At 41.9% G+C, this 25819-nt stretch overlaps 1 protein-coding gene across 6 annotated transcripts in view; it reads left to right on the top strand.

Annotated features, from left to right (window-relative positions):
• LOC112169864 overlaps positions 1 to 25125 on the top strand; it is a 46357-nt gene extending 21232 nt beyond the window's left edge. For 3 of the 6 annotated variants that reach the window (XM_040508165.1, XM_024306926.2, XM_024306925.2), the window contains one exon: positions 24398 to 24960. In XM_040508165.1, the coding sequence (XP_040364099.1) occupies positions 24398 to 24853 (456 nt within the window). In that variant the 3' untranslated portion in view covers positions 24854 to 24960. The other 3 variants (XR_005801493.1, XR_005801494.1, XM_040508166.1) reach the window with 3 other exon arrangements.
• Positions 25126 to 25819: the final 694 nt, after the last annotated feature.

Below are 25819 nucleotides of genomic sequence, written 5' to 3'. Positions count from 1 at the left end.
ACCCACCATTTGTTTCAAGATCTTCTCTCTCTGGTATCTTCTTTTGCTTTCTTGACCAATAACGCTTTTTAATTGGCGTCATCTGACTTGTATCCATCTCCATAATTCGTTCTTCCCTCTCCTTAATTCGCTCTTCCATCTCTTGAATTCGAAATGCCTCTTTTCGCATATCTATTTGTAATTGGATACATGCTCGTTGATTTTCCTCTTAGAGATTTCGAGCAAATTCCTCATCGAGTTTTTTCTTGTCAACGGTTGCCTCTTTTTGGTTGCTCGCTATACTCGAGACAGCGGTTGACAAAAGACTTTGATCATTCGCTGCCTTCTTTCCTTTCTGAATTGCTTCTTTCACAGCCTTCCTTCCTTGAGGCCTCACATTAGGATCTATAGTTTCACCGGCAATTACCTCTTCTAGATCCATGTCCAAGTTGATGGGAGAATTTTCACCATTTGGTTGTGTGTGCGTCTGTTGACTTTCTTCATTTGATGTTCATTCAGATGTATGGCTAGGGATGTCTTTAAATTGTGCAAAGCCCTCCACAACATCTTAATCATGAAAACTCTGAAAATTGTATCTTTTGGTCTTCTCTTTTCTCTTCATCCCGACATGCCACAATTTATGTGCTTGCTCAAACTATGTTATTTTTAAAAAGAATAAAAAATGCAATTAGTAGAGCAAAAGCGAAAACTTCGGAGCCTAGGTTTAGCCCTAGCGTTTTCCAATTTTCTGTAGTGTCGTCGGCCGGCTTCAGCGGGTGGTTCGACCACCTTGTTTCGTTTTCCCATATGAATATATTGATTTGGAACTGTCAAGGTATTGTTAATAGTAGGACCAAACATGCTCTGAAGATGCTCATTCAAAAGCATCGTGCTAGTCTCGTTTTCCTCAGTGAGACTCACTGCACCAAAGAACAACATCAGTCTCTGTGTCGTTCTCTGGGCTTTCCTCACATAACTCATTTCGATCGTGTGGAGAGATCAGGGGGCCTTGCCTTGCTTTGGGATGACTCCATCTCGGTTAGGGTTCAGGATGTGGAGAGGTTTTACATTGATTTTTTTGTCGCAGCCCCCAACGAAGTGGAATGGAGGTTCACCGGGTTTTATGGGCATCCTGAAACAGGCCAACATCATATGTCGTGGGACTTGTTACGATCCTTGGCCCGGAATCCTGGTGAGCTTTGGGTTGTTGCTGGGGATTTCAACAAGATTTTGGAGTTGGGTGAGAAGTCAGGAGGTAGGCTCCGTAGTCAGGGTCTGATGCAAGCGTTTCGGGAAGCTCTGTCGGATTGTAATTTGCAAGATATGGGTGCAGCTAGAGGACTGTGTACCTGGTGTGATTCGAACACGAAAGAAAGGTTGGACATGGGCACTTGTACACCGGCCTGGTTATCGGAGTTTGGGTTTTCACGTGTGATCAATCTCCATCCTAGTCGATCGGATCACGTCCCTCTACTTTTGGAGGTACGTAAGGAGCAACCTGAACATGACAGATTTAGGCGTCAATTCAGGTTTGAGGAGATGTGGTGTAGCCACGAAGGCGTTTCGGCACAGGTGGATAAGGCATGGAGTATTCCATACGGGGGGGACCCCATGCTTCAGCTTTGCCGCAAAGTCAAAGGGCTGGGTGATCACCTCCTAGCATGGGATCGAACTGTCTTTCGTAGCAGAAGGGAGGAAGTGGAAGGGGCTAGGGCTCAACTGGATGTTCTCCTACAAAAGCCTTTTGACCAAAATGATAATCTTCTCAAACTGCAACTCTCGCAGAGATTGAATGAATTGATGTCCATTGATGAGACGTATTGGCGGCAACGTTCTCGAGCCATTTGGCTTAAAGATGGTGACCGGAATTCCCGGTTCTTCCATAAGAGAGCTTCCAACAGACGCCAAAAAAACAAGATTAAGGGTCGTTTTGATGCTTACGAGATATGGCACGAGTCCAAGGCCGGTATAGATGGGGTTGTATTGGAGTATTTTCAGAATATCTTTAGTTCCCAGCCCCCAGATGTGCAGGCTCAAGACTTGGTTCTCCAGACCATTGAACCCCGAGTCTCGGCAGAGATGAATGCTCTTTTATTGGCTCCATATAGTTCGGAAGAAGTTCGTATCGCTCTGTTCCAAATGCATCCTTCGAAAGCACCGGGTCTAGATGGTCTTTCCCCCTTTTTCTTTCAGAAGTACTGGGATTTAGTTGGGCATGAAGTGAGTAGTGCAGTGATTTCGATGTTAACGCAATCTGAAATTCCCCCTGATTTGAATTATACCTATGTAGTCCTCATTCCCAAGATCAAAGAAGTGGTGAATATGTCCCGTCTCCGACCAATCGCCTTATGCAACGTTATTTATAAGATAACGTCCAAGGTTATTGCTAATAGGCTCAAGAGCTTCCTGTCCGACATTATATCTCCCCAGCAGAGTGCTTTTGTTCCTAATCGTCTTATCTCTGATAATACTTTGGTGGCATCAGAACTAGCTCATTACATGCACAAATTGGGGCGTGGTCAAGAAGGTTTTTTGGCTCTTAAGCTGGATATCAGTAAAGCCTACGATAGGCTGGAATGGGGTTTCTTGCAACATATCATGCTAACATTGGGGTTTGCGGAGCAGTGGGTGAAACTAATCATGTCTTGTCTTTCTACGGTACGCTATTCCTTTCTTATTAATGGTACTCCTCGAGGCTACATTACACTGCAGAGAGGCCTGCGGCAGGGTGATCCATTGTCTCCCTATTTATTTTTATTATGTGTAGAGGGCTTGTCTGCTCTTATTTCGCATGAGGTTTCTAATGGTCAATGGAAGGGACTGCGCATTTGTGATGGTGCTCCGTCTATTAGTCATCTCCTGTTTGCTGATGATAGCATGCTTTACTCTTATGCTACTCCCCAAGATTGCACACGGATCCGGAATGTGCTCAATCTTTATGAAAGAGCCTCTGGGCAACAAGTGAATCTACAAAAGAGTAATGTCGTTTTCAGTAGAAGCGTTTTACCGCATTTAAGGGATGCAATGGCCCAAGTCCTTGGGGTTCAAGTGGTAGACAAGCATGATAAGTATTTGGGAATTCCGACTCTTGTTAGTAGATCTAAGTCCACTACCTTTGCTTATATTAAAGATAACTTGTCTAAAAAATTGACAGGTTGGAGATCAAAGTTGCTCAGTGTGGCAGGAAGATAAATTCTAATTAAAGTGGTAGCTCAGGCTTTACCGTTGTATACAATGAATTGCTATCTCCTTCCTCAGACTCTCATTCAGGATCTCCATCAATTGTGTGCCCAGTTCTGGTGGGGCAGCATAAATGAGAAGAAGGCTATACATTGGCGTGCTTTGGATGAACTCTGCAAACCCAAAAGCTTGGGAGGAATGGGCTTTCGACACCATTTTGCTTTCAACTTGACTATGTTGGCAAAACAGGGGTGGAGGTTGATTTAGAATCCGGACTCTTTAATCGGTCAACTCTTCAAAGCTCTTTACTTTCCCCATAGTAATTTCTGGGATGCTCCTCTAGGTTCACAACCATTCTACGCATGGAGAAGCATACTGCAAGGTAGAGACATTCTTCGAGCTGGTATCAAACGACATATTGGGAATGGTATTTCTACCTATATATGGTTGGACCCATGGTTGATGGATGAGGACTTGAGCGTCTATTTCACAGACAGAGTAACTCTAGTGGCTGATCTCTTCATAGCTCTAGGAGTGTGGAACTCTACATTATTATCAGAGTTATTTCCTGCTAATATTGTGCAGAAGATTCTTTCTATTCCTCTTAGTCCTCAGAACCATGAGGATAGGTGGATATGGGGTGGTGACAAAAGAGGTCAATTCACAGTTAAATCAACCTACCATGTAGCTTGGAGCCGGATTCTCAATGATGATCCTGCTCTACCTAACCCTAGTGCTTCTCTCTGGCGTCGATTGTGGACCGCTCCAGTTCCAGGTAATGTCAAGATTTGTGCATGGAAAGCAACATCTAATATTCATCCTACTCGGAGTAGGCTTAGTGAACGAGGTATTGATTTGGATACCCAATGCCCACTCTGTGATGAAGAAGTTGAAACTCCTATTCATGCAGTCCGCGATTGTCCTCATGCTACTAGCTTGTTTCAGGGGGCCAACCTACCTTTAGTTTCGAACCCCACAACTGTTGCAAATTGGCTCTCATCTGTCACCCCGCATACTTTTGCCTCTACCCTGATGATCCTCTGGGCTACTTGGAGAAATAGGAATGCAAAAGTATAGGGGGGGGGAGACTTCAAGCATGCTTCACAGATTGTCCCAATGGCCTTGGGTTGGCTAGAAGAGTTTAAAGCAGCTCACATTAAGCCAGCCTTGGCTGCTAGGGCGACTCCGAAGTGGCAGAAACCTCCAGTTGGCTTTGTAAAATTAAATGTGGATGCAGTCTTTGATCAACTCTCGTGTAGAGCGGGTTTAGGTGGTGTATTCAGAGATCACAATGGGGCCTTTCTTTATGGGTTTCGACATACTTTCACAACTGCTCATTCTGCTCGACATGCTGAACTCTTAGCATTGGTTTTGGGAGTGCAATTGGCCATCGATAATCACCTTACTCCTTTGCTAGTGGAGACTAATTGTCTGGATTTGGTGTCTGCAATATCCTCTTCTTCCTTGGATTTGTCATAAATGGGTTTTCTATTAGCAGACTTGCGGGTCTTGTTACATGATGCACAAAATGCTAAAGTCCTCAAGGTGGGTAGACAGGCTAATAATGTGGCTCTCTTGGCTCAAGAGGCCAAGCATGTTGACTATCAGCTAGATCTTTTTTCCTGTATTCCTCCGTCTGTGGAGGCTATTCTAATCTCTGATTGTAATAATTTTCCATTAATGAATAAGTCTTTCATTCCCCTAAAAAAAAAAATGCAATTAGTACAAATATAAACAACAATACAAAGGGTCTTCTATTATAAAGTAATAATTTTAATAATAAAGTATTTCATGTTAAAGTAAAATTGGGATTGGAATTGATCTACTCATTTCATTCATAACCCCTTTATATAGGGATAGGATTACAACGGAAATATCAATTACATTGATGATACTAAATGCTGATTGAGCTGTGATTTGTAATTGCTTGATTCCCTCTTCGTCTGTTTCTTTGACGAAGGCACATAATGTGTTTTTCCTTTAACACTCCCCCTTGTGCCAAGTCAAAGACGAAATGGTGCATGAGTTGTTGCCTCACTAAAAACCTTGCCAAGTAACAATAAAAACCTTGTGGGACAAAAATACACCTTGGTCGAAGGAAAAGAGCACAACGTACCTTTTACATTTGAGTATGACATGTGCGTGTTAGACTCCCCTTGACGTCTACACCTCCCCCTGATACTTACATTAATCAGGGGAGCTTGGAAAGTCTTCGCATTCCTATGCTTTTCACATGTTTCTCAAATATGGCCTTAGGCAATGATTTGGTGAACAAATCTGCCACATTCTCCTCAGACCTTACTTGATTCACTTGAATCTTGAGGAGGGCCTGTTATTGCTGATTGTAGAAAAATTTTGGCGATATGTGTTTTGTATTATCAGCCTTGATATATCCTAGCTTCATCTGTTCGATGCAAGCTGCATTATCTTCATAAATGCAAGTAGGCTCTTCAGTGGTAGAACTCAAACCACTAGTCCCTCGAATATGTGTGATGATAGCTCTTAACCATACACACTCACGGATCGTCTCATGTAGAGCGATGATCTCTGAGTGGTTCGAGGAGGTAGCCACAAGGGTTTGCTTGGTTGATCTCCAAGATATCGCCGTGTTCCCAATGGTGAATACATAACCATTTTGGGAACGACCTTTATGTGGGTCAGAGAGGTACCCAGTATCAACAAAACCAACCAAAACGTCATTTGATGTTTCAGTGTAGTGAGTGGTGTTTTTGCCATCAACATTTCCTTTAGGGATTGCAGTTCCATATGCGGTCCCTCTTGTCTCTCTGTAGGGAAAGAATAGTCCCAAGTCAATGGTTCCTTTTAGGTATCGGAAAATATTCTTGATACCATTCTAATGACGCTACGTTGGCGCTGAGCTAAATCTAGCTAACAAGTTCACTAAGAATGCAATGTCTGGTCAAGTAAATTGGGCTAAGTACAATAATGCGCATATTGCACTTAGATAGGGAATTTCAGCTCCCAACACCTTTTCATCATCTTCCTTTGGACGAAATGGATCTTTCCTTGCATCCAAACTTCGACCGATCATGGGAGTGCTAGCAGGATGTGCTTTTTCCATGTTATATCGCCTGACTTTTGGACATATGCAGACTGGTGGATTAGTATTCCACAAACTCGGTGTTCTAGTTCAAGGCCTAGATAGAATCGAGTTTTCCCAAGATCCTTCATCTCAAATTTGGATTTCAAGTAACTCGCGGTTTCTCTTATTTCATCAAGAGTACCTGTTATGTTCATATCATCGACATATACTGCTACAATTGCAAATCCGGAACTTGTTTTCTTTATGAATATGCAGGGGCATAATTCATCATTCTTATATCCCTTCCCAATCAAGTAGTCACTTAGACGGGTATACCACATCCGCCTGGATTGTTTTAATCTGTAAAGTAAGCGTTTCAACCTAGTTCCAAACGCACTCCTTGGTTTAGAGTCACTTGACTTGGGTAATGTAAGGCCATCAGGCACTTTCTTATATATCTCTAAATCTAGATTCCCATGGAGATATGCAGTAACCATATCTATGAGCTGCATTTCCAGTCCTTTGGAAACTACTAAGCTAACTAAGTAGCGGAACGTTATAACGTCCATTTTGGGAGAGAATGTCTCCTTGTAGTCAATTCCAGGGCGTTGTGAGAAACCTTGCGCCACAAGGCGAGCCTTGTACCTTAGGACTTCATTCTTCTCATTACTCTTTCTGACAAAGGTCCATTTATGTCCTACAGGCTTTTCACTTGGTGGGGTTAGCACTACCTGACCAAATACCTGTCTCTTTGTCAGAAAATCTAATTCTGCCTGGATTGCTTCTTTCCATTTATGCCAATCTGCTCTTTGTTGACATTTGCAACAGAGCGTTGTTCGATATCATCGTGCTCTATGATTCCTTGAGCAACAGTATATATCATCAATGTGTATGGAAGATCTTTCTATCAACTCATACGCACTCTCATAATCCTCTGAGATTTCTTTGTTCTCTGGAATCATTTTTAACATCGAAGCGTCCTCCAGCATTGATTCATGGACATAACTATAATCAGAGACAATCTCATGAGAGGGATTCTATACATTGATGATTGGTTTGTGCCTTACTCACCCTTTTCTTTCTTGGGCGAGTGTCAATCGAACCAAGTGACCTCCCCCTCTTCCTTGGGGAGCCACGACCTCAACCACACCTCCACTAAGTGCGGTTGCAGTGCCTCTATCTGCGGCACCGTGCCCCTTGTTGAGGACTTCTAACCTTGCAGGCATATTTGCAGCTGGTATATGTGATCTCGTCACTTTTACGATATCAGTAAACGTATCAGACATCGAATCTGCTACGTTCTGAAGATCGATTATTCTTTTCACTTCACTTTCACTTTGCGAAGTGCGGGGATCAAAATGAGACATAGTGGGGACAAACCACGACAATTCCTGTTGTTCCCTTGGAAAATCCTTTTTCCTATCTCCCCCTAACGACGGGAAGACTGTCTCATCAAAGTGACAGTCCGCAAATTTAGCGGTAAATAGATCGCCTGTCAAGCTTTCCAAATAACGGATAATTGTTGGGGATTCGTATCCAACATAAATACTTAATCGTCTCTGAAGACCCATTGTAGTGCGCTGTGGGGGCGCAATAGGCACATATACTGCTCAACCAAATATGCGTAAGTGTGAAATGTCAGGCTCATATCCAGTTACCAACTAGTACGCAGAAAATAGTTGGCTAGTTGTGGGTCTGAAACAAATAAGTAAAGCTGCGTGCAATATTGCATAACCCCATGCAGATATAGGCAGGTTGGTGCACATAACCAATGCCCTAGCCACCATTTGTAGCCTTTTGATGGTGGCTTATGCGAGACCATTTTGTGTATGCATATGGGGTACAGGATGCTCTACATCGATCCAAATGGATATGCAATAATCATCAAATGTTTTTGATGTAAACTCTCCAGCATTATTAAGCCTTATAGACTTGATAGGGTGATCAGGGTGGTGAGCCCTTAAACGTATAATCTGTGCTAGGAGTATTGCAGCATTTCTTGTGGACAATAAAATGACATGTGACCAGATTGTCGAAGCATTCACCAGAACCATGAAGTACTTGAATGGTCCGCATTCTTGATGGATAGGTCCACAGACATTTCTTTGTATCATTTGTAAGAATGGAATGTTTTGTTTTATATCTTTAGCATAGGAAGGTCTCGATCCTGTTTTTGCTAGAGAGCAGGCTTTGCAAAAAGAGTGATGTGCCTTTGAAATAGTCAATGAGGCATAATGGGAGGGAGGTAGTGCTTCTGGTACTTCAGAAGGCAATGACTGCATTTGAGCAATACTAGAACCGACACCTTGCAGTGTGGCGGATTTTTCTCCCATTTTTCACTCGAAAGAAGGGATGTCCGTGTGAGTTCTTTAAAAATACGGATCATCATGTCACGACCTCGGTGCCATAGGCGGTCATGCAAAAGCCTGTATGAGTCAGTGTCCCACATTTCATTGTTGGTGACAGTATAGGATTCAATGATCCGAATCGTAGTGAGGTACAGCCCACTAGATTGACTCATAAGTTTCTCTAATATGTGTTTCCTTCCACAGTCATTAGATGTAATATCAAGGTATTCAGTTCCATTCTCACGGTGTGTTTTTACATGATAACCGTTGGCACAAATAGCTTTGAAACTTTAACAAGGTTCGATTAGCTCTTGGTGCATATAGAGCGTCTATGACTTTAAGTGTTGTGCCATTAGGCAGCAAAAATTTGGTAGTTCCTCGCCCTTTTATTAGTTGTGATAATCCAATCATCGTAGTCACAGAGGAATTATAGGCTATTAGTTCAATGAATAATTGCCTATTTCTTAATATTATGTGGGTAGTTCCACTATTATCTAAGCACTCAAGTTCTCCTCCATTCATTCCTACAAATAAATGGGAGGTATTTAGAAAATATAACTCATATTCTTTAGAGTATTTCTATTTGTGTAGAATGGTATGCTTTTCATTCTAATAATTTGTTCTTTTTTCTATATGTATTGCTTTACATTTTTATAGTGCTATTTCGAACCATGTAAATATGTGTATAGAAATATATTTGAATAAATTCAGTGCTTCAGAATAAAATTTAAAATTTATTAATAAGCCAACGATAAGCAAATCAAGGTCTTTGTTCAGAAATCTAATTCATCAAACCATTCTTTAAGACCAAATAATAGTCTAATTAAAAATGAGGCATTATGCCTTCACAACTATCTTTGGAAAATAAAATGAATAAAGCAGATCAGTCAAGATTGAGAGCATCCATTGACTTAGCAAGTTCCTCTTTGCCATTGAAGTCTGCAATTGTAAGGTCGACGTTTAGGTCATGACCTTCTTCTTCCATATAGTGAGCCTCTTGTTCTTTAGACTCTCTATACCTCTTGTAATTGGCTGCTACTCTGTTGTTTGCTTGGCAGTTCTTGTACCAATGCCCAATGAATCCACACCTATAGCATGGTTCATTGTCAACTCTTTCCTTTTGCATCTTGTTTCCATGATCTCCATGTCCCTTTCCACGTGGTGCATGGTTGCCACGTAGGTAGGGATCAACACGTCTAAACCCCTTTGCATTGGAGTTCTTTTCACCTTTCATTTTTCCATAATTAGCCTCTGGAATTTTCTTTGTCCTAGTGGGCCTGGCATTATTATTCAATAGAATCTCATTTTGTCTCTCAGCCACTTGCAGTAGGCTTATCAACTTATTGAATGTTGTGATTCTTTTGTTTTCATACTTCAACTGATACTGGTTCGCTAGTATAAAAGCTGAAGTAGGAAAGGTGGTAAGAGTCTTGTAGATCATATCATCTTCTGTGATTTCCCTTCCGTAGAAATTGAGACGTGCCTTTAAGCGCAACATGTCCTTGTTGAAGTCATTGACCTTTTTATAGTCAAGCAAGCGGATTCCATTCCACTGAACAGCCAGTCCTGGGAGTAAAGTATCGTGAATGTTCCCAAAACGTCCTTTAAGGGTATCCCACAGTGCTTTGGGTGTCTTCAACTGAAGGTACTCCCAGCGTAGGCTAGGATCAATATGTCGCCTCAGAAACATTAAGGCATCTGCTTTCACCTTATTAGATAGTTCATCATCTTTGGGGTCAGTAATGGTGACAGTATAGTCTTTTGCCACAAAGGCAGTTTCCATATCGGAAACCCAACGATGGTACTCAAGTCCTTCTGAGTCCAAAATGTCAAACTCAGGTCGAGTTGGATCAGCCATCTACATAAAACAAGAGGGAAGATATAAATTACGCAGTCATAAAGACATCCACGTGAATTATTTTCCAAAAAATATGAATTAGATTTCAAGACCAAGGTTCGTAATGGTCACATTTTTTCGATGCTATGTGACAATACTTTATCATAGTAAGTGTGTATTTATACTGCGCATGAACTTTCATTATCATGGCAAAACGCAATTCTTTTTGTATAATATTCTAAACAAGTAATAATCATAGCACGTAATAAATAATAAAAACATAGCATATATTAAAATAAATTACATGGCATGCTCAAATTTCACAAATGTATACCAAAATATATGTTACATATAATAATAACAATAATATATCATGCATAAAATAAAATACAATCGATAGCATAATATAAAGGCATGCTTATGAATAATTTATATAAGGATAAATTAAAAAAAAACATGCTCAAAATTTCATAAATAAACCATAAACAATGAAATATATAATCATGCTTAAAGGTAATTATATAAAACATAAAAAATAAGACATGCTTAAAATGATCAAAATTATTTAACTAAACATGCTAAAAAATCCTAATTAAATATACCATAATATGAAATTAAATAAATAAAAGAAAACATACTTGATTTTGAGAAAATAAAACAATTCTACCGCACGCGCGTGTTGATGCAGGCGTGCGTAGTTGGGCATGTGAAAACTTGGCCGCTTCCTCTCTTTTCAGTTGTGGGCCTTTTTTTTTTTTTTTTCTAGTGGCCTGTTTCTTTTCCTCCTTATTGTTTTTTTTTCTTTCGTTCTGGCCCACAAGGCTTGCTTTTTTTTTTTTTTTTTTTTTTTTTTCTGTTGTCGTTGGGCCGTAGGGCTTGCCTCTTTAATTTTTTTTTTTTTTAGTTGGGCCGGGATTTTTTTTCTTTGGGTCGAACCTTTTCTTTGGGCTGGCTCACTTTTTTTTCTTTTTCCTTTTCTTTTTTTTTTTTTTTTTTTTTTGTTCTCGCGTTTCTTCCCTCTCTTCTTCTTCCTCCTGGTTTGCAGGTGATAGGTGGTTTATGCAGGCGCAAGGCCGGGCGCGGCTGTGCTACGGGGAGGCAAGGCTGGGCATGGCTGGGCAGCAGCGACAGGATCGCTGGGGTTTGCAGGTCGGTGGTGTGTTGCAGGCGGGGTGCTGCAAGGTTGCTGCTACAGGCGCTAAGATCTGCGGCCGGTGAAGTAAAATTGGGATTGGAATTGGTCTACTCATTTCATTCATAACCCCTTTATATAGGGATAGGATTACAACGAAAATATCAATTACATTGATGATACTAAATGCTGATTGAACTGTGATTTGTAATTGCTTGATTCTCATTCCCTCTTCGTCTGTTTCTTTGACGAAGGCACATAATATGTTTTTCCTTTAACATTTCATCGTTTTACAACAAAAATCAATTAGTACAAGTATAAACACCGTTGTTATAATTACATCATTATTTATCAAGTAATTATTTTAATTATAATGTACGACTGTACGTCGTATTACAATAAAAAACAATTACTACAATTATAACGATATTATAATTACTACATTATTTATCAAGTAATATTTAAGGACAAAATACTGTTTACTCCCTATACTTATAGGGTTTCGACGTTTCAGTCCCTGACGTTTCAATTTCACCTAAAAAGTCTCTGAACTTTCCAATTTCACCAAAAAAATCCCTGCTGTCAATTTTCCGTTAAAAAGTCTGTTATCTTGCTGAAGTGGCACCATTTCAACAGTAAAATGACTATTTTACCCTTACTGACCCAAAAAAAAAATTACTATCTTTTCTCTTTTCTTTTTTTTTTAACTCTTTTTTCTCTTTTTTTTTTTTTAATTTGTTCTTTTTTATTCCTACTTTTTTTTTAACTCTTTTTCTCTTTTTTTTTAATTTATTCTCTTTTTTTTACACTCTTTTTTCTTTTTAATTTGTTCTCTTTTTTTTCCTACTCTATTTTTTTTACTCTTTTTAAAAAAAAAAAAAAAAAAAAAAACTCTCTTTTCCCTTTTTTTAATTTGTTCTCTCTTTTTTTTAACCCTCTTTTCTCTTTTGTTTTTAATCTGTTCTCTTTTTTTTCCTACTCTTTTTTCTTTAACTCTTTTTCTCTTTTTTTTTTTTAAACTTTTTTCCTCTTTTTTTATTTGTTCTCTCTCTGTTTTTTTGTTTTTTAATTTATTTCTCTTTTCTGTTTACCTCTTCTTCCTCTTCCTCCTCTCTGCTCTTCGGCCTTCTTTTCCTCCTCCCTGATCGCAGCTCTAGTTTTCGGCGAGCATCACCACCTCTCCTAATCACCATTGGCGTGCCCGCCGCTCCAAGAAAATGCTGGCCATTCCACCATCCATCCATCATCCCCGTCATGCCAGCAAGCATCACTACCTCTCCTAATCACCCTTCTTCATACAGCGGTTCCAAACCAAATCGGAGCACACCCAAATCAAATCAATTCACCTTCCACCTCCCTTTCTTCAGTGCCAAAACTGTTTAAACATTTCTCTCTAAAGAAAAACTCAAATATCTTATCCTCTTCGAATCTCTATTAGCTCATCATCTCAGCAAACCAACACCAAAGAAACGTTATTGACGTCGAGAGAAAGCTTCTGATATAGCTCCGACACCACGAAGGGGTCGGAATCTGAAGGGAAGAGAACCTGACCATTCAGGTTTCCAGGCGTGGCTGAAAACTGGAGCTGCAATCAGGGAGGAGGAAAAGAAGGCCGAAGAGCAGAGAGGAGGAAGAGGTAAATAGAAAAGAGAAAGAAATATATATATAAAAAAGAGAGAACAAATAAAAAAAAAAGAGAAAAGAGGGTTAAAAAAAAAAGAGAGAACAAATAAAAAAGAAGAAGAGAAAAGAGAGTTTAAAAAAAGAAAAAAGAAAAGAGAGTTAAAAAAAAAGAGAGAAAAAAGAGTAAAAAAAAAAGAGTAGGAAAAAAAACAGAGAACAAATTAAAAAAATATAGAAAAAAGAGTTAAAAAAAAGTAGGAATAAAAAAGAACAAATTAAAAAATAGAGAAAAAAGAGTTAAAAAAGAAAAAAAAAAAAGAGTTTTTTTTTTGGGTTAGTAAGGGTAAAATAGTCATTTTACTGTTGAAATAGTGTCACGTCAGCAAGATAACAGACTTTTTAACGGAAAATTGACGGCAGAGACTTTTTTGGTGATATTGGAAAGTTCAGAGACTTTTTAGGTGAAATTGAAACGTCAGTGACTGAAACGTCGAGACCCTATAAGTATAGGGAGTAAACAGTATTTTGTCCAATATTTAACTATAATGTATCAGCAAATTAAATAATTTATCAATAAATGCATACTTCATTAGCCGCATTTGAACCGCTCTTGTACCAATTACGAGCTTACCTTAATGCACAATGGCACTCAAAGAGTTCTATCTTCAAAATTTTCCACTTTTCGGTCAAAGAGGAAAAAGAATGGCCATTTCCACTCCAATTTGCGGCAAAGTGTTGCTTCACACCCTTCCATAGCTCGGTTTTTTTTTTTCAATCTTTACCCAAAATCAGATTTTGGCTTGCATATTTCCAAGATTTGCACAATTGAACATCTTCCTCATTCGTCCATCTCCTCCTGGATTCGGCATTTTCATCTTCACTTGGATCTCCCCCTTGTCCGGCCACTGGACGTGTGTTTCCCCTTTGTTCGGCCATATTGGATATAAAAAATTGGAAGATGAGAGCTATAGGAAGAGGAGGAAGAACAACTTTGTGTAACTATGGAATAAAAATTTTTGGGTGTGAGATGTAAAATAAATAGTAGGTATTTACAGAGAAATTTTTAGAATTTTTTACAATTTTTTTTCTTACCGTTTCGTTACTGTTTGATTTAATATACATACATATTAATTGGTTGCCGTCAGATCTGCATATTAATTGAAACCAACGGCCCAAATTAATTGACCGTTGGCTTAAAAAAACCAAACCACCCAACTATCTCTGCCAAGTCGCAGCCTTCTGTCCCATTAATTGTCGCTACGCGACAAAAGAACGCGTAGCACGCATTTCAACCAATTTTGGCTCTACGCACCAAAGATCTGAGCAAGACACGCGCCTTTCATCACGTCCTTCTCTCCACCGAAGAAGCTGACGTCAGCCATGAGGGGTACTGGGTCGAGCTGGCAGCCGGCCAAGCATGGGTCAAGATATATGTCACGGGCCTCGCCTATTTCTTGGCCTTGGTCAGGAAAAGTCAAGCTTGGGCCGGTGGAACCTTCTTTTTGCTTCTTCATGGTCACCACGTCGTTAATCTCAGCTAGAGGCCGGTCACCACACTACCGTTGGACTTGCTCTAACCGAAATGGAGGATCATGTCAAAACCGACGTCACGGTGAAATTAGTGGATTACGTGTCCGAGTTAATGCAGGTGGACGCTGACGTGGCGGTCAGAGATGAAGACCTGGACTGCATTGCACGACATGTCGTCGTCTCTGGCCCGAGATGCCTGAGTTGCTGCACGGCCTGCACCTTCTTCTCCACCTTGTACTTTCTCTTTTTTTATTTCCGTATTCTCACCTTGTTCGGAGACAGGAACAATCTCATTAGTTTCACCAGTTGTGTCAGCTTCTGGACGTTGAGATTGAGAACTAACAGGTGATGATGGAGCCAAGCTCGAACTCGATGAGCTTGCCATCGAAGATAGAGGAGCAGCCGAGCTTGATGATCTGAATCTCCGAATCTCTGATTACTTAACCCCTGTTCAAAAGTTTGTAAAAATTAAAACATCGATCACCACAACCACAACTCCACAATTAGCTCGAATTATTGAATTCAAACATCTGATTACCACAACCATAAGCAGCTCGAATTATTGAATTTGGTATCAAACAGCTCGAAAAATGAAACTGAACATTCGTAAATGTTAGGTTGCTTACCAGGGGGTTTGGAAATTGGTCGGAGAAATGGAGATGACCCAATTTTTGGTAGGAGAAATGGAGAAGTCAAGCGGTCCAGTCGTCCACACTCCACAACCCAGACGCGGCGAGGAGCCAAGGAGAGAAGAGGGGAATTCGATTTTCTGATTTAGGGATTTAGGGTTTGATTGTTTTGTAACTTTGTTATTATCGTCATATCGTGTATGAGTTGTATCAGCTGTGGTCGTGTCTATGGGAAAAGCATAGACTCAGAAAAGGGACCTATAAATGGGAAACACGTGTAATAGTTCGGGTTTTCCGGTCCACAAAGTCATCCAAAGCGAAGGATCGGGACCGGACCGGCCTACAAACACACTAGGACCGAACAAATATGTCTTTCTTTCAATTACTCATAAGGGTTTTTGCCTGGACTGGGATACTGTTGGGATCATCCCCAACATCCAGAACCCTTTATCTAATTAGCATAATTGAATGTATTAGGAGCCCAACTTCAGGATCCATTAGCTTTACTAGGACAGCTGGCACCAGTGGTCCAAACGGTGTCCTGATGCGAATCCCTTATATTTTGTATTGGCTCTCTATTTTGAACTATCAATGAAATTATGCATTCTCTTTATCCTCTATTCTCCTCTGTCTTCTCCTCGTGCTTAAGTTGAGTCCATCAACTGGTATCAGAGCATGGCTCCGTCAAGGACCTTGCAAACCTCTGCCCCCTCCTCCACCCCCATCACCTCCGCGTTCGTTCCTCCCCTGCTACCCACCCCAACTCCTACGGACATCGCCTCGGCTTCATCCGGACCCGAGGATTTTCATCACTCCATGGACCTTCTTCGGGAGGAATTTCACCAGTCCATCGATTCTCTCAACCAGACCCACTCTTCCTTTCAAACCCACATTACAGCCCAGCTCGCTGCTCTACAAAGCACCATGGTCCACGCTCTGACGCATCAACACCAGCCCATACACTCTTCCCCAGCCACCTCTGCTACTTCACCGACGCCGTCCGTGGCCCTCCTTCCACCACCACTCACTCCCGCCCCCTCACCCCCGATAACCTTCGGCTCGCTCTCTTCTCTTCCACCCGACCGAACCGGTCCGCTTCCTACCCCCACCGCCGGACCATCACCAAACACTCCCCCACCGCCCTATCCCACAGCGCCACAACACTACTCCACGATCACCTCTTACCCACGAGTCAATACCGGCCACACCCATGTCTCCCAACACGAATCCCAAGCTCACGGTCCGCCCCCCACCAACAATTTCCACCATGAACCACAAACCTTTCGCACCCCCAAGATTGACCTTCCCCGCTTCACCGGTGACGATGCGGCCGGCTGGCTTTCCATGGCAGAGCGCTTCCTCCGTACCCACAAAGTGCCACCGTCGGAGAAAGTCTCTATTGCCGCCACACACTTCGGTTCCACCGCTTCCTTCTGGATGGATTCGTTTGAACAACGCAATCCCGACGTCACTTGGGAGCAATTTGTCCCGGCCTTCCTCGCCCATTTTGGTGCCGGTGCCAACTACGACTTCAAGGTCGCTCTATCTCACCTGCAACAGACCTCCACAGTGGAGGAATTCATCAACGAATTCACACGATTGGCCTGCCGTGCTCCGACTTGGGGTGAAGACCAATTCATTCCCATCTTCCTCGGCGGTTTGAAACCCTCACTCCGTCCCCATGTTATGGCCCTCAACCCACCCACGCTGGTGGAGGCTCAGCGTCTGGCACGGTGTTATGAGGCCATGCTTACTGCGACGCAGCCTGCTCCAGAGGGACGCCCCAGTCGTTTTGCCTGGCCATTCCATTGGTCACAATACTCCAGGCCCACCAATGGTCCCTCATCCCTTCCCACTTATTCCCATCCTTCACGTGCTCACAACATTCCACCACACCCAAACCCCACCCCTCCTACCCCCACTCCCAACTCCCAATACCACACACACCCAACCAACAAACACCCTCGCGTTTTGTCTGTTATGGAGCAACGTGAGCGTCGGGCCAAAGGCCAGTGCTTCAACTGTGATGAACAGTACACTCCGACCCATGTCTGTAAACGACCAATTCTGGCTATTCTTGAAGCACTGTCTCCCACACCACTTGAGGACCCATCCGACAATTTGGAGTTTCTGGACTGTGTCCCGACTTTGGAGGAACCCACTGAGGAAACCCACCCATTAAACTCCATCACCACCAGCACGGTGGGTGAGGTGATGAAGATTGCGGGCACCATCAACTCATCGCCGGTCATGGTCTTCGTCGATTGCGGCGCTGCCTCCAATTTCCTCAACCCCAGAGTTGCCCAAACCTTGGGCCTACCGATCGAAGCCCCGACCCAGCTCCGTTTTGCTTCGGCTTCAGGTGAACAACTCTCGCCTTCTGGCCAATGCTCACGGGTCACCGTCACCATTCAGGATTACTCCTTCATGGGCACATTTCTCGTTTTACCGGTGACTGGCTGTGACGTCGTTTTGGGTGCACCTTGGCTCAACACTTTGGGTCTTATTGGATGGCAATTCCAGGAGAAAGTAATGGCCTTTTTCACAGAGGGTAGGTACCACATTCTTAAGGGCATCACCGACCACTCCCACCTATCCTCCCAGCCTGACCTATTCGCCCTCCTTCCCTCTGATAAATGGGACCCATTGGCCCAAACACCCACTAGCCCGTACCCCCATAACTCGTCTACACTCCCTCATTCTATCCAGCAACTCTTATCCGATTTTAAAGACTTATTTGAAACCCCAGTCGGCCTCCCACCCCACCGGAACATTGACCACAAAATTACCCTCATACCCAATACTAGCCCGGTCAATGTGCGACCCTATCGATACCCACACTCTCAAAAGGCCGAATTGGAGACTCAAGTGGCGGAGATGTTGGCCACTGGTTTGATCCGCCCTAGTTCCAGCCCATTCTCTTCCCCAGTCCTCTTGGTGAAAAAGAAAGAGGGTACTTGGCGATTTTGTGTGGATTACCGCTCCCTCAATGCAGTCACCATTAAAGACCGTTTTCCCATTCCGGTTGTTGATGAGTTGTTGGATGAGCTTCATGGTGCCGCCTACTTTTCTAAGCTTGACTTACGATCCGGCTACCACCAAATCCGGATGTGCCCCGAGGATATACCCAAGACAGCCTTTCGTACCCACGAAGGCCATTTTGAGTTCGTAGTGATGCCATTTGGTCTCACCAATGCCCCATCCACATTCCAAGCTCTCATGAACCAAGTCTTCAAACCACTCTTGCGGCGGTGTGTGTTGGTCTTCTTCGATGATATCCTGGTCTACAGCCCGGATATTCCGTCCCATGTTCCCCACCTTGAGCAGGTATTTACTTTACTGCGGGCTAACAATTTGCAGGTTAAACAATCCAAATGTGCCTTCTGCCAGCCCAAAGTTGCGTACTTGGGCCACGTTATTTCAGCCCACGGCGTGGAGGTAGACCCGACCAAGATTCAGGCCATTGCAGATTGGCCCAAGCCCAAGACAACTAAGGGTCTGCGCGGGTTCTTAGGATTGACGGGTTACTATCGCCGCTTTATCCGCCATTACGGCCTCAAGGCCAAACCCTTAACGGAACTCCTCAAGATCGACAAACTTCCTCTGGACTCCGGCGGCGGATCTAGCTTTTCTGGAGTTGAAACGCGCCCTCACCTCTACTCCGGTGTTGGCTCTGCCGGATTTTTCCCAGCCCTTTGTGATTGAAACAGACGCCTGTGGTCTCGGCATCGGAGCGGTTCTTTCACAGCATAAGCACCCTGTTGCTTTCCTGAGCAAACCCTTGTCGCAACGCAACCAACACCTCTCCGTTTACGATAAGGAAATGCTCGCCGTGCTTCACGCAGTGGACAAGTGGCGGCCTTACTTGTTGGGTACTGCATTCACCATTGTCACCGACCATCGAACCCTCAAACACATGCTTGACCAGCGCATCTCCACACCCTCCCAGCAGAAGTGGCTTTCCAAGCTCATGGGGTATAATTATACCATTGAGTATCGACCGGGTCGCCTCAACACAGTATCGGATTTGTTGTCCCGCCGTCACGAGCTTTGCCCGGTTCAGGCTGTTTCTTCCCCAGTGTTTGATTGTTTACCCCAGATTGCCCAGACATGCCTCCGGGATCCGACGGTGCAGCCTATCATCTCTGATTTACAACAAGGTATTACCACAAAGAAAGGGTACTCGTGGGTCAATGATCGACTACTCTATAAGGGTAAAATCTTTGTGCCCTCCTCCTCTGACTGGCGTACCAAATTGCTCTATGAATTTCATTCATCTCTCCAAGCTGGCCACTCGGGGTTCTTGCGCACCTATGTGCGATTATCTCGCAATTTTGCCTGGCCCGGAATGCGAAGAGATGTCAAATCGTTCATTGCTGCCTGTGATCAATGCCAACGCCAATCCTACGAGGCCATTCGCCCCCCTGGTTTGCTCCAACCGTTACCTATTCCGGAACACACTTGGTTCGACATCTCCATGGATTTTATTGATGGCTTACCCCTCTCCCATGGCAAGAATGCAATCCTTGTGGTCATCGACAGGTTGTCGAAATATGGTCACTTTGTCGCCATCTCTCATCCATACACAGCCTCACAAATAGCTGAGATCTTTGTGAAGGAAATATTCCGCCTCCACGGTATGCCCAAGTCCATTGTGAGTGATCGTGATCCAGTGTTCCTCAGTCACTTTTGGACTGCCTTCTTCAAACTACAAGGTACGACTCTCTGCCACAGCTCCGCATACCACCCTCAATCAGATGGCCAAACGGAAGTTGTTAATCGGTCCCTGGAGCACTTCCTTCGATGTTTCGTGCTGGACAAACCATCTTCTTGGTCCGAGTTACTCCATTGTGCTGAATGGTGGTATAACACCACCTATCATTCCACCATCAAGATGACACCTTTTCAGGCAGTTTATGGCACTCCGCCCCCCTCTGTTTCGCAGTATAGCCCTGGTTCTTCCTCGGTCCACGCAGTTGACCAGGCCTTGCAGGACCGCAACACCCTTCTTCAGCTCCTACGCTCTCACATGCTTGAGGCCCAAAACCGGATGAAACAGCAAGCCGATCGGCACCGGACTGAGCGAGAGTTCAACACAGGTGATTGGGTGTTTCTCAAACTCCATCCTTATCGTCAGCAGTCCGTTGTGAAACGCCCTTCTCACAAGCTCGCTCCCCGATTTTATGGTCCTTTCCGGGTTCGCGAGCGAGTTGGCACCGTGGCATACAAGCTGGACCTACCCCCTCGGTGCCGCATTCACCCTGTTTTCCATGTTTCTTTGCTTAAACGCCGTGTGGGCGAGGGTACCCCTCTTACTACTTCACTTCCGGAATTTGATGAGAATGGCGCTCTTTTGTGGACTCCGACCAAGGTTCTTGACATGGCGATTGTCCGTAAGAAGAAGCGCAACGTGACTCAATGGTTGGTGCAGTGGTCAGGTCTTCCGATTGAAGATGCCGCCTGGGAAGATGCCCATACCATCAAACAGCGTTTTCCTACGTTCTGTGCCTGAGGACAGGTCACTTCCTTAGGGGGAGGGCCTTGTTGGGATCATCCCCAACATCCAGAACCCTTTATCTAATTAGCATAATTGAATGTATTAGGAGCCCAACTTCAGGATCCATTAGCTTTACTAGGACAGCTGGCACCAGTGGTCCAAACGGTGTCCTGATGCGAATCCCTTATATTTTGTATTGGCTCTCTATTTTGAACTATCAATGAAATTATGCATTCTCTTTATCCTCTATTCTCCTCTGTCTTCTCCTCGTGCTTAAGTTGAGTCCATCAGATACGGACTCATCCCTAGTCTAATTGCAGTCCATGGGGTTCGAGTAGAGCTGAGGCAAGGGAACACACTCAGGGTTGGTGCTTCTAGCAGGCTCTATAGGCTTCACTGGATTCCTTCGAGCCACGCCTATGAACAAGACGCACTCAGGGTGAGACCAATTGTTTTCTTTGGCTTCTCTGCTTTGAATTTCTTGATGTGGGTTTGTTTGATGCTGTGATGTTGTGAGGGTTTGTTTCATGATAGTATTGCATGTCTGTATCTGATAATATAGTTAAAGTTTTGTGCTTCCACGCCTATTAACAAAATTTGTGATGTTTAGGTTCAAATTCAAACGCAATGGAAGATGAAACTAGAATCTGGGCAAGCAACTTCTTCAGGTATACGTCTTTACTGGTCAATAGCTGGTTTACAAATGCCTTTTAACATTGATTGTGCTTTCTTCAATCCTTAGATAGTATTTGTGAATTTGTAATTTCCGTAATGAGATGAACTAGAACCACCTAGCTCTTTCACTTAGGATTTGCATAGCTGAAGACTGTGAGGATATGCTTCCTTTAAGATTAAGAGGCTATAGACAAAGTTACTGAATGAAATCTTTTCTATCTGAGATTCATTTATAGTATTACTCTGACATTTGGTCCTTCTGCATCAGGTTTTGCACAGAAAGACTGAAGAAGCATCTGTGCCTACTAAACAGAGGTCAGAAACGTACTTGCTGAGTTGGCTTTTGCTTCCTGATAAATTACAGTTGGCTTAATTCCTCTGTTGCTTACATAATAAATGATGTTATTCCCTCATTTTCTGGTTAAACAAATGTAGGTGGCAAAAATGTGAATAATACAGCAACTCAGGTACTGTTGTCACAACTGAACTGTGGTTAATATTTGTGTGTGTTTTGATATGTTTGTTCCATACACTCATACATAGTATAAATGCCTATGGTTAAAATATTAGTGAATATATTTGTTGTCTTGCATTTTTATGTATTTTTCTTTTGGTATAGTTCTTGACTTCCACTTTTTATGAGACGTGTGATTTCAATCTTAGACAATATTACTGTTCTGGGCTCAAACACATTAATAGAAATCTTTTCTTAAGGGTGCTAAAAGATCTATTATAAACTGGAAAAGTGGCTTGAGCACTTTTGTATAATTATATTTTCTTTATAGAGTTACATTCTTCCATTGATTTTATTTTAGTTTTTAATAATTTGTTATACAAACCATTTCATACAGCTGATGCAGGAAATTGACCATGAGGCTGAAGTCACAGAGCAGTTGAATGAGCTATGTGCTGTATATGAACATCAAATAGAAGAGTGAGTCTAATTGTTGTTTTCTTCCATGTTTCTCTAATTAGTCTAGTACTCTTCAGCTATGCAATTGTCTGAAGGGTTTAGTACTTTAGTTCTTGGTTTGGATCAGTACGGGTCTTGTTTAATTAAAACAAGAAAATAAATTTTTAATATCTGGCACTTGTGTTTACCAAAATGAAAGCAGTAATTATCATCTGATTCATTTAATTTTAAAGTTGAATTGGGTTAAAGTGGACTGTGTCGGTTTTGGATATGCAGTCTTTCTGATCTGTGCAGCTGCCGAGTAGTGTGGTTAACACTTTGTTTTCTTGAAAATTTTATCTTTTCTGATTAACGTGTCCAGTTATGAAGAAAGTTATAGGCACTAGATGTCATCGCTGCTTCTGGAAACTTAGTACATATGGTCACTTCCTGACTTGTACTTTCACATTTAACTTATATGGTTTTAGGGAGACTAGGCACAGTGGGATTAACAAGATTCCGAGAACTAAAAATATCTTTTAGGTGCAAAATCTAAAGCCCAAATTTAGTAAGAATCTATCAGCAGATAATTCTCTCAGGGTTTCTACATTAAAAGAACTTAGATGCCATTTTCATAAAGCAGGGAACTGTAATTAATGGGTCCAATAACATTCTAAGGTATCAACGGATTACATTCATGGATCCTGTTGGTTTTTTCTTCATGTGAAACAACTTTCAAATATCAACATACGCTTACACTTGGCTTGCTATTTGTTTGAGTTATCTCACTGCACGAAAGATCAAACTTAGATTCCCCTCTTTTTTGAGGAATCAATATCATTAATATTCTGAAATTGACTGGATGAATAAACTAGGTTTTGACATTCCAGGGATGCATTGTCTATAGGTTTATGGGTTTGACATTCCAGAGATGGTTGTTCAAATGAAGTTCTTGAATTTTTATTTTATTCCCTTCCATCATTCCTTAAGTCCCATAGATTTGATCCGTTACTTTTGTTTGTTTTTGTTTAAATTTTTGTCTTCAAAAGACCTTGAAGTATTCTATTGTTACATGAAGCTTTATGCATGGCTTGAGCATCTAGTAGTTAATATGTTGTGATCCGTTACATGAAGTTTAGAGTTCATTTGAATGGTTCTGCAGTCTGCTGAACATTTCTTGGTTATTAAGAAATGCGTCTCATTTTGGAATGACTAGGATGACCAAGACGTTTATAAGTGAGAATCACTTGGATGAGAATTAACTAGGTTATGACATTGCATAGATGGGGTTTGTAGGTATTGATTCTATAGTTCAAGAATGCATTGTTCAAATGAAGTTTTTGAAAATTGAGATGCTTGTTTGTTTTTGTTTGATTATTTGTTTGTTCAAAGACCTTGAAAGTATTCTAGTGTGCCATGAACTTCTATGCATGAATGTAGTAGGAGTTATTTGGTTGTGATTTGTTCTAAAGTCTTAAGAGTACACTGTAATGGTTCTGCTTGAGATCTCTTGCTAATTAAGATCATCTCTCATTTTGAAATGTCTAGGATGGCTGAGGAGGCTGAAAAGCTTAAAAGATGAAGTAGAGGCACTGCAACAAGAAAAGTCAAGGTGAGAAGCTATTGTTGTAAACTTGTTCTTAATGATAGTATTTGACCATTCTATGCATATGTTTTCTGACTTGTGCCATTGTTCCTATTTCCTTCTTAAGGTGCTCATGCCAAGAGAAAGAGGTTGACAGCTTCGAGAAGGATTTAGATATAACAGACCTGTCTGACCTCAAGGCTCAAGTAGTCAGCGTCAGTAGTATGGTTGAACAATTAAGATTGCACAAGGCTGAGCTTGATCATGGGAAGTTGCAGGTTGGTGGAGTTGAATTTTGGCCATGCTTTGAACTTTAACTCATCTTCTGTTGGAGCCTGAATTGTAGTGGCGTGAGGAATGAATTAGTTACATTTTCAGAGTACCACATGATTTTCTTTGTGAGTTATTGATATTCTAAGCCTCCCTGTTATGTTGTCTGCTAATCAGGATGTTAGGAGTCAGTACACTGCATCTGTTGTGAGTAGTTACAAGTTAGTGGAGGACATCAGTCCATCTGCATCAGAAAATTCCACAGTTGTAACATCTAAAACTGCATCTCCAGTTTGCTTCTCATATAGTAAGAATTCTTTGTGCAAGGCGATGAAATACAAATGTCGATCCAAGGGTGGAAGCTGTGGTGACTCATGTGGCTGTGCAGTATCTAAGTGCAGCAATAGGAAAGCAGTCCCAATCAAGTCGAGTGACTCGCCAGTATCAGAGATTTCTAATGGCGTTCTGAATAGTTCAAACACCAGTGAAACAGTGAAGAGTAGCATAGAGGCTTCTAAAGGTGCAATGCTACTTCAGAGTACACTAGTTCAGAAGGCTGCTGAACTAGCAGGGAACTTTGGGAACATATTGGTATACTTCATTACCTTTTCAATTTCCACTTTATATTCTTAGGAAGCTTAAAATTTTGTAGTATCTGATAGATTAACTTAATGTTATCTCTTAAGTACTTTGCTTCCTGCTCTCTAATGGTGTTCTTACTAATTATTATCTGGCCCACAAAAAAGGGAGAAAGCCCGCGATTCAGCTTGTTACTGTAGACCCAATTTCCTCAATGCCAGTAAATATGGAAGGCCTAAAGGAAGCAGAAGGAAATGACAGATAAAAGAAGGTTGGTCCTTTGCGAGTAGATGTCCCTTTTGGCTAGTGAATTGATTGAGAAAGTTTTCAATTGATTGAGAAAGTTTTCACACAACAGCAGTGGCAAGAAATTCCCCATTGTCCTATGATCGTCAAATGTTTCTTGCTCTGTTTGTTTGCCTTGACGATCATAGGACAATGGGGAATTTCTTGCCACTGCTGTTGTGTGAAAACTTTCTCAATTTGTCGTTGTAATCTCCCCTTTAGATATTGCCTTAATTTCCTCGCTTACCGTTTAGGGTGAACCACATCAAATTATGTCCAATGGATTTTTGTTGTACTCTTATTTTGTCAATACTTCGTACTTTGAGCATCTGCGTAACAAAGATAACACAGTTGAGCAAACTGCTAAATGTTTCAAATTTAAATTCTCTTATTTTACTTGGGTTATTAGAGAACTTAAATGTTGGCAACCTAGTCAACCTTTAATTTTGTTTTCAATTTCCTCTTCTATAAGTTAAGACCATCAATTTTGTGAGTGGGAGACCTTAGTAATGCATATCTGAAAGTAGAATACACCTCACATGAATGTCATGATAATTCACTGGTTTTTGGGTTTTTAGCAATTGCTGATATATATTTGCAGAGAGAAAATTGGTATGAAGCTATTCCCTTCAGTCTCACAGAAAGTTAAACACAATGCAAAATGAATAGTCGACTTGAAAAAACAAAAATCAGAAGAGTTGATGAAGACTGAGGAATATACGTTGTCTTTTTGGA

Source organism: Rosa chinensis, chromosome 6 (genome assembly GCF_002994745.2).
Source record: "Rosa chinensis cultivar Old Blush chromosome 6, RchiOBHm-V2, whole genome shotgun sequence".
Lineage (NCBI taxonomy): Eukaryota > Viridiplantae > Streptophyta > Magnoliopsida > Rosales > Rosaceae > Rosa > Rosa chinensis.
This window is presented reverse-complemented; position numbering and strand designations above follow the sequence as displayed.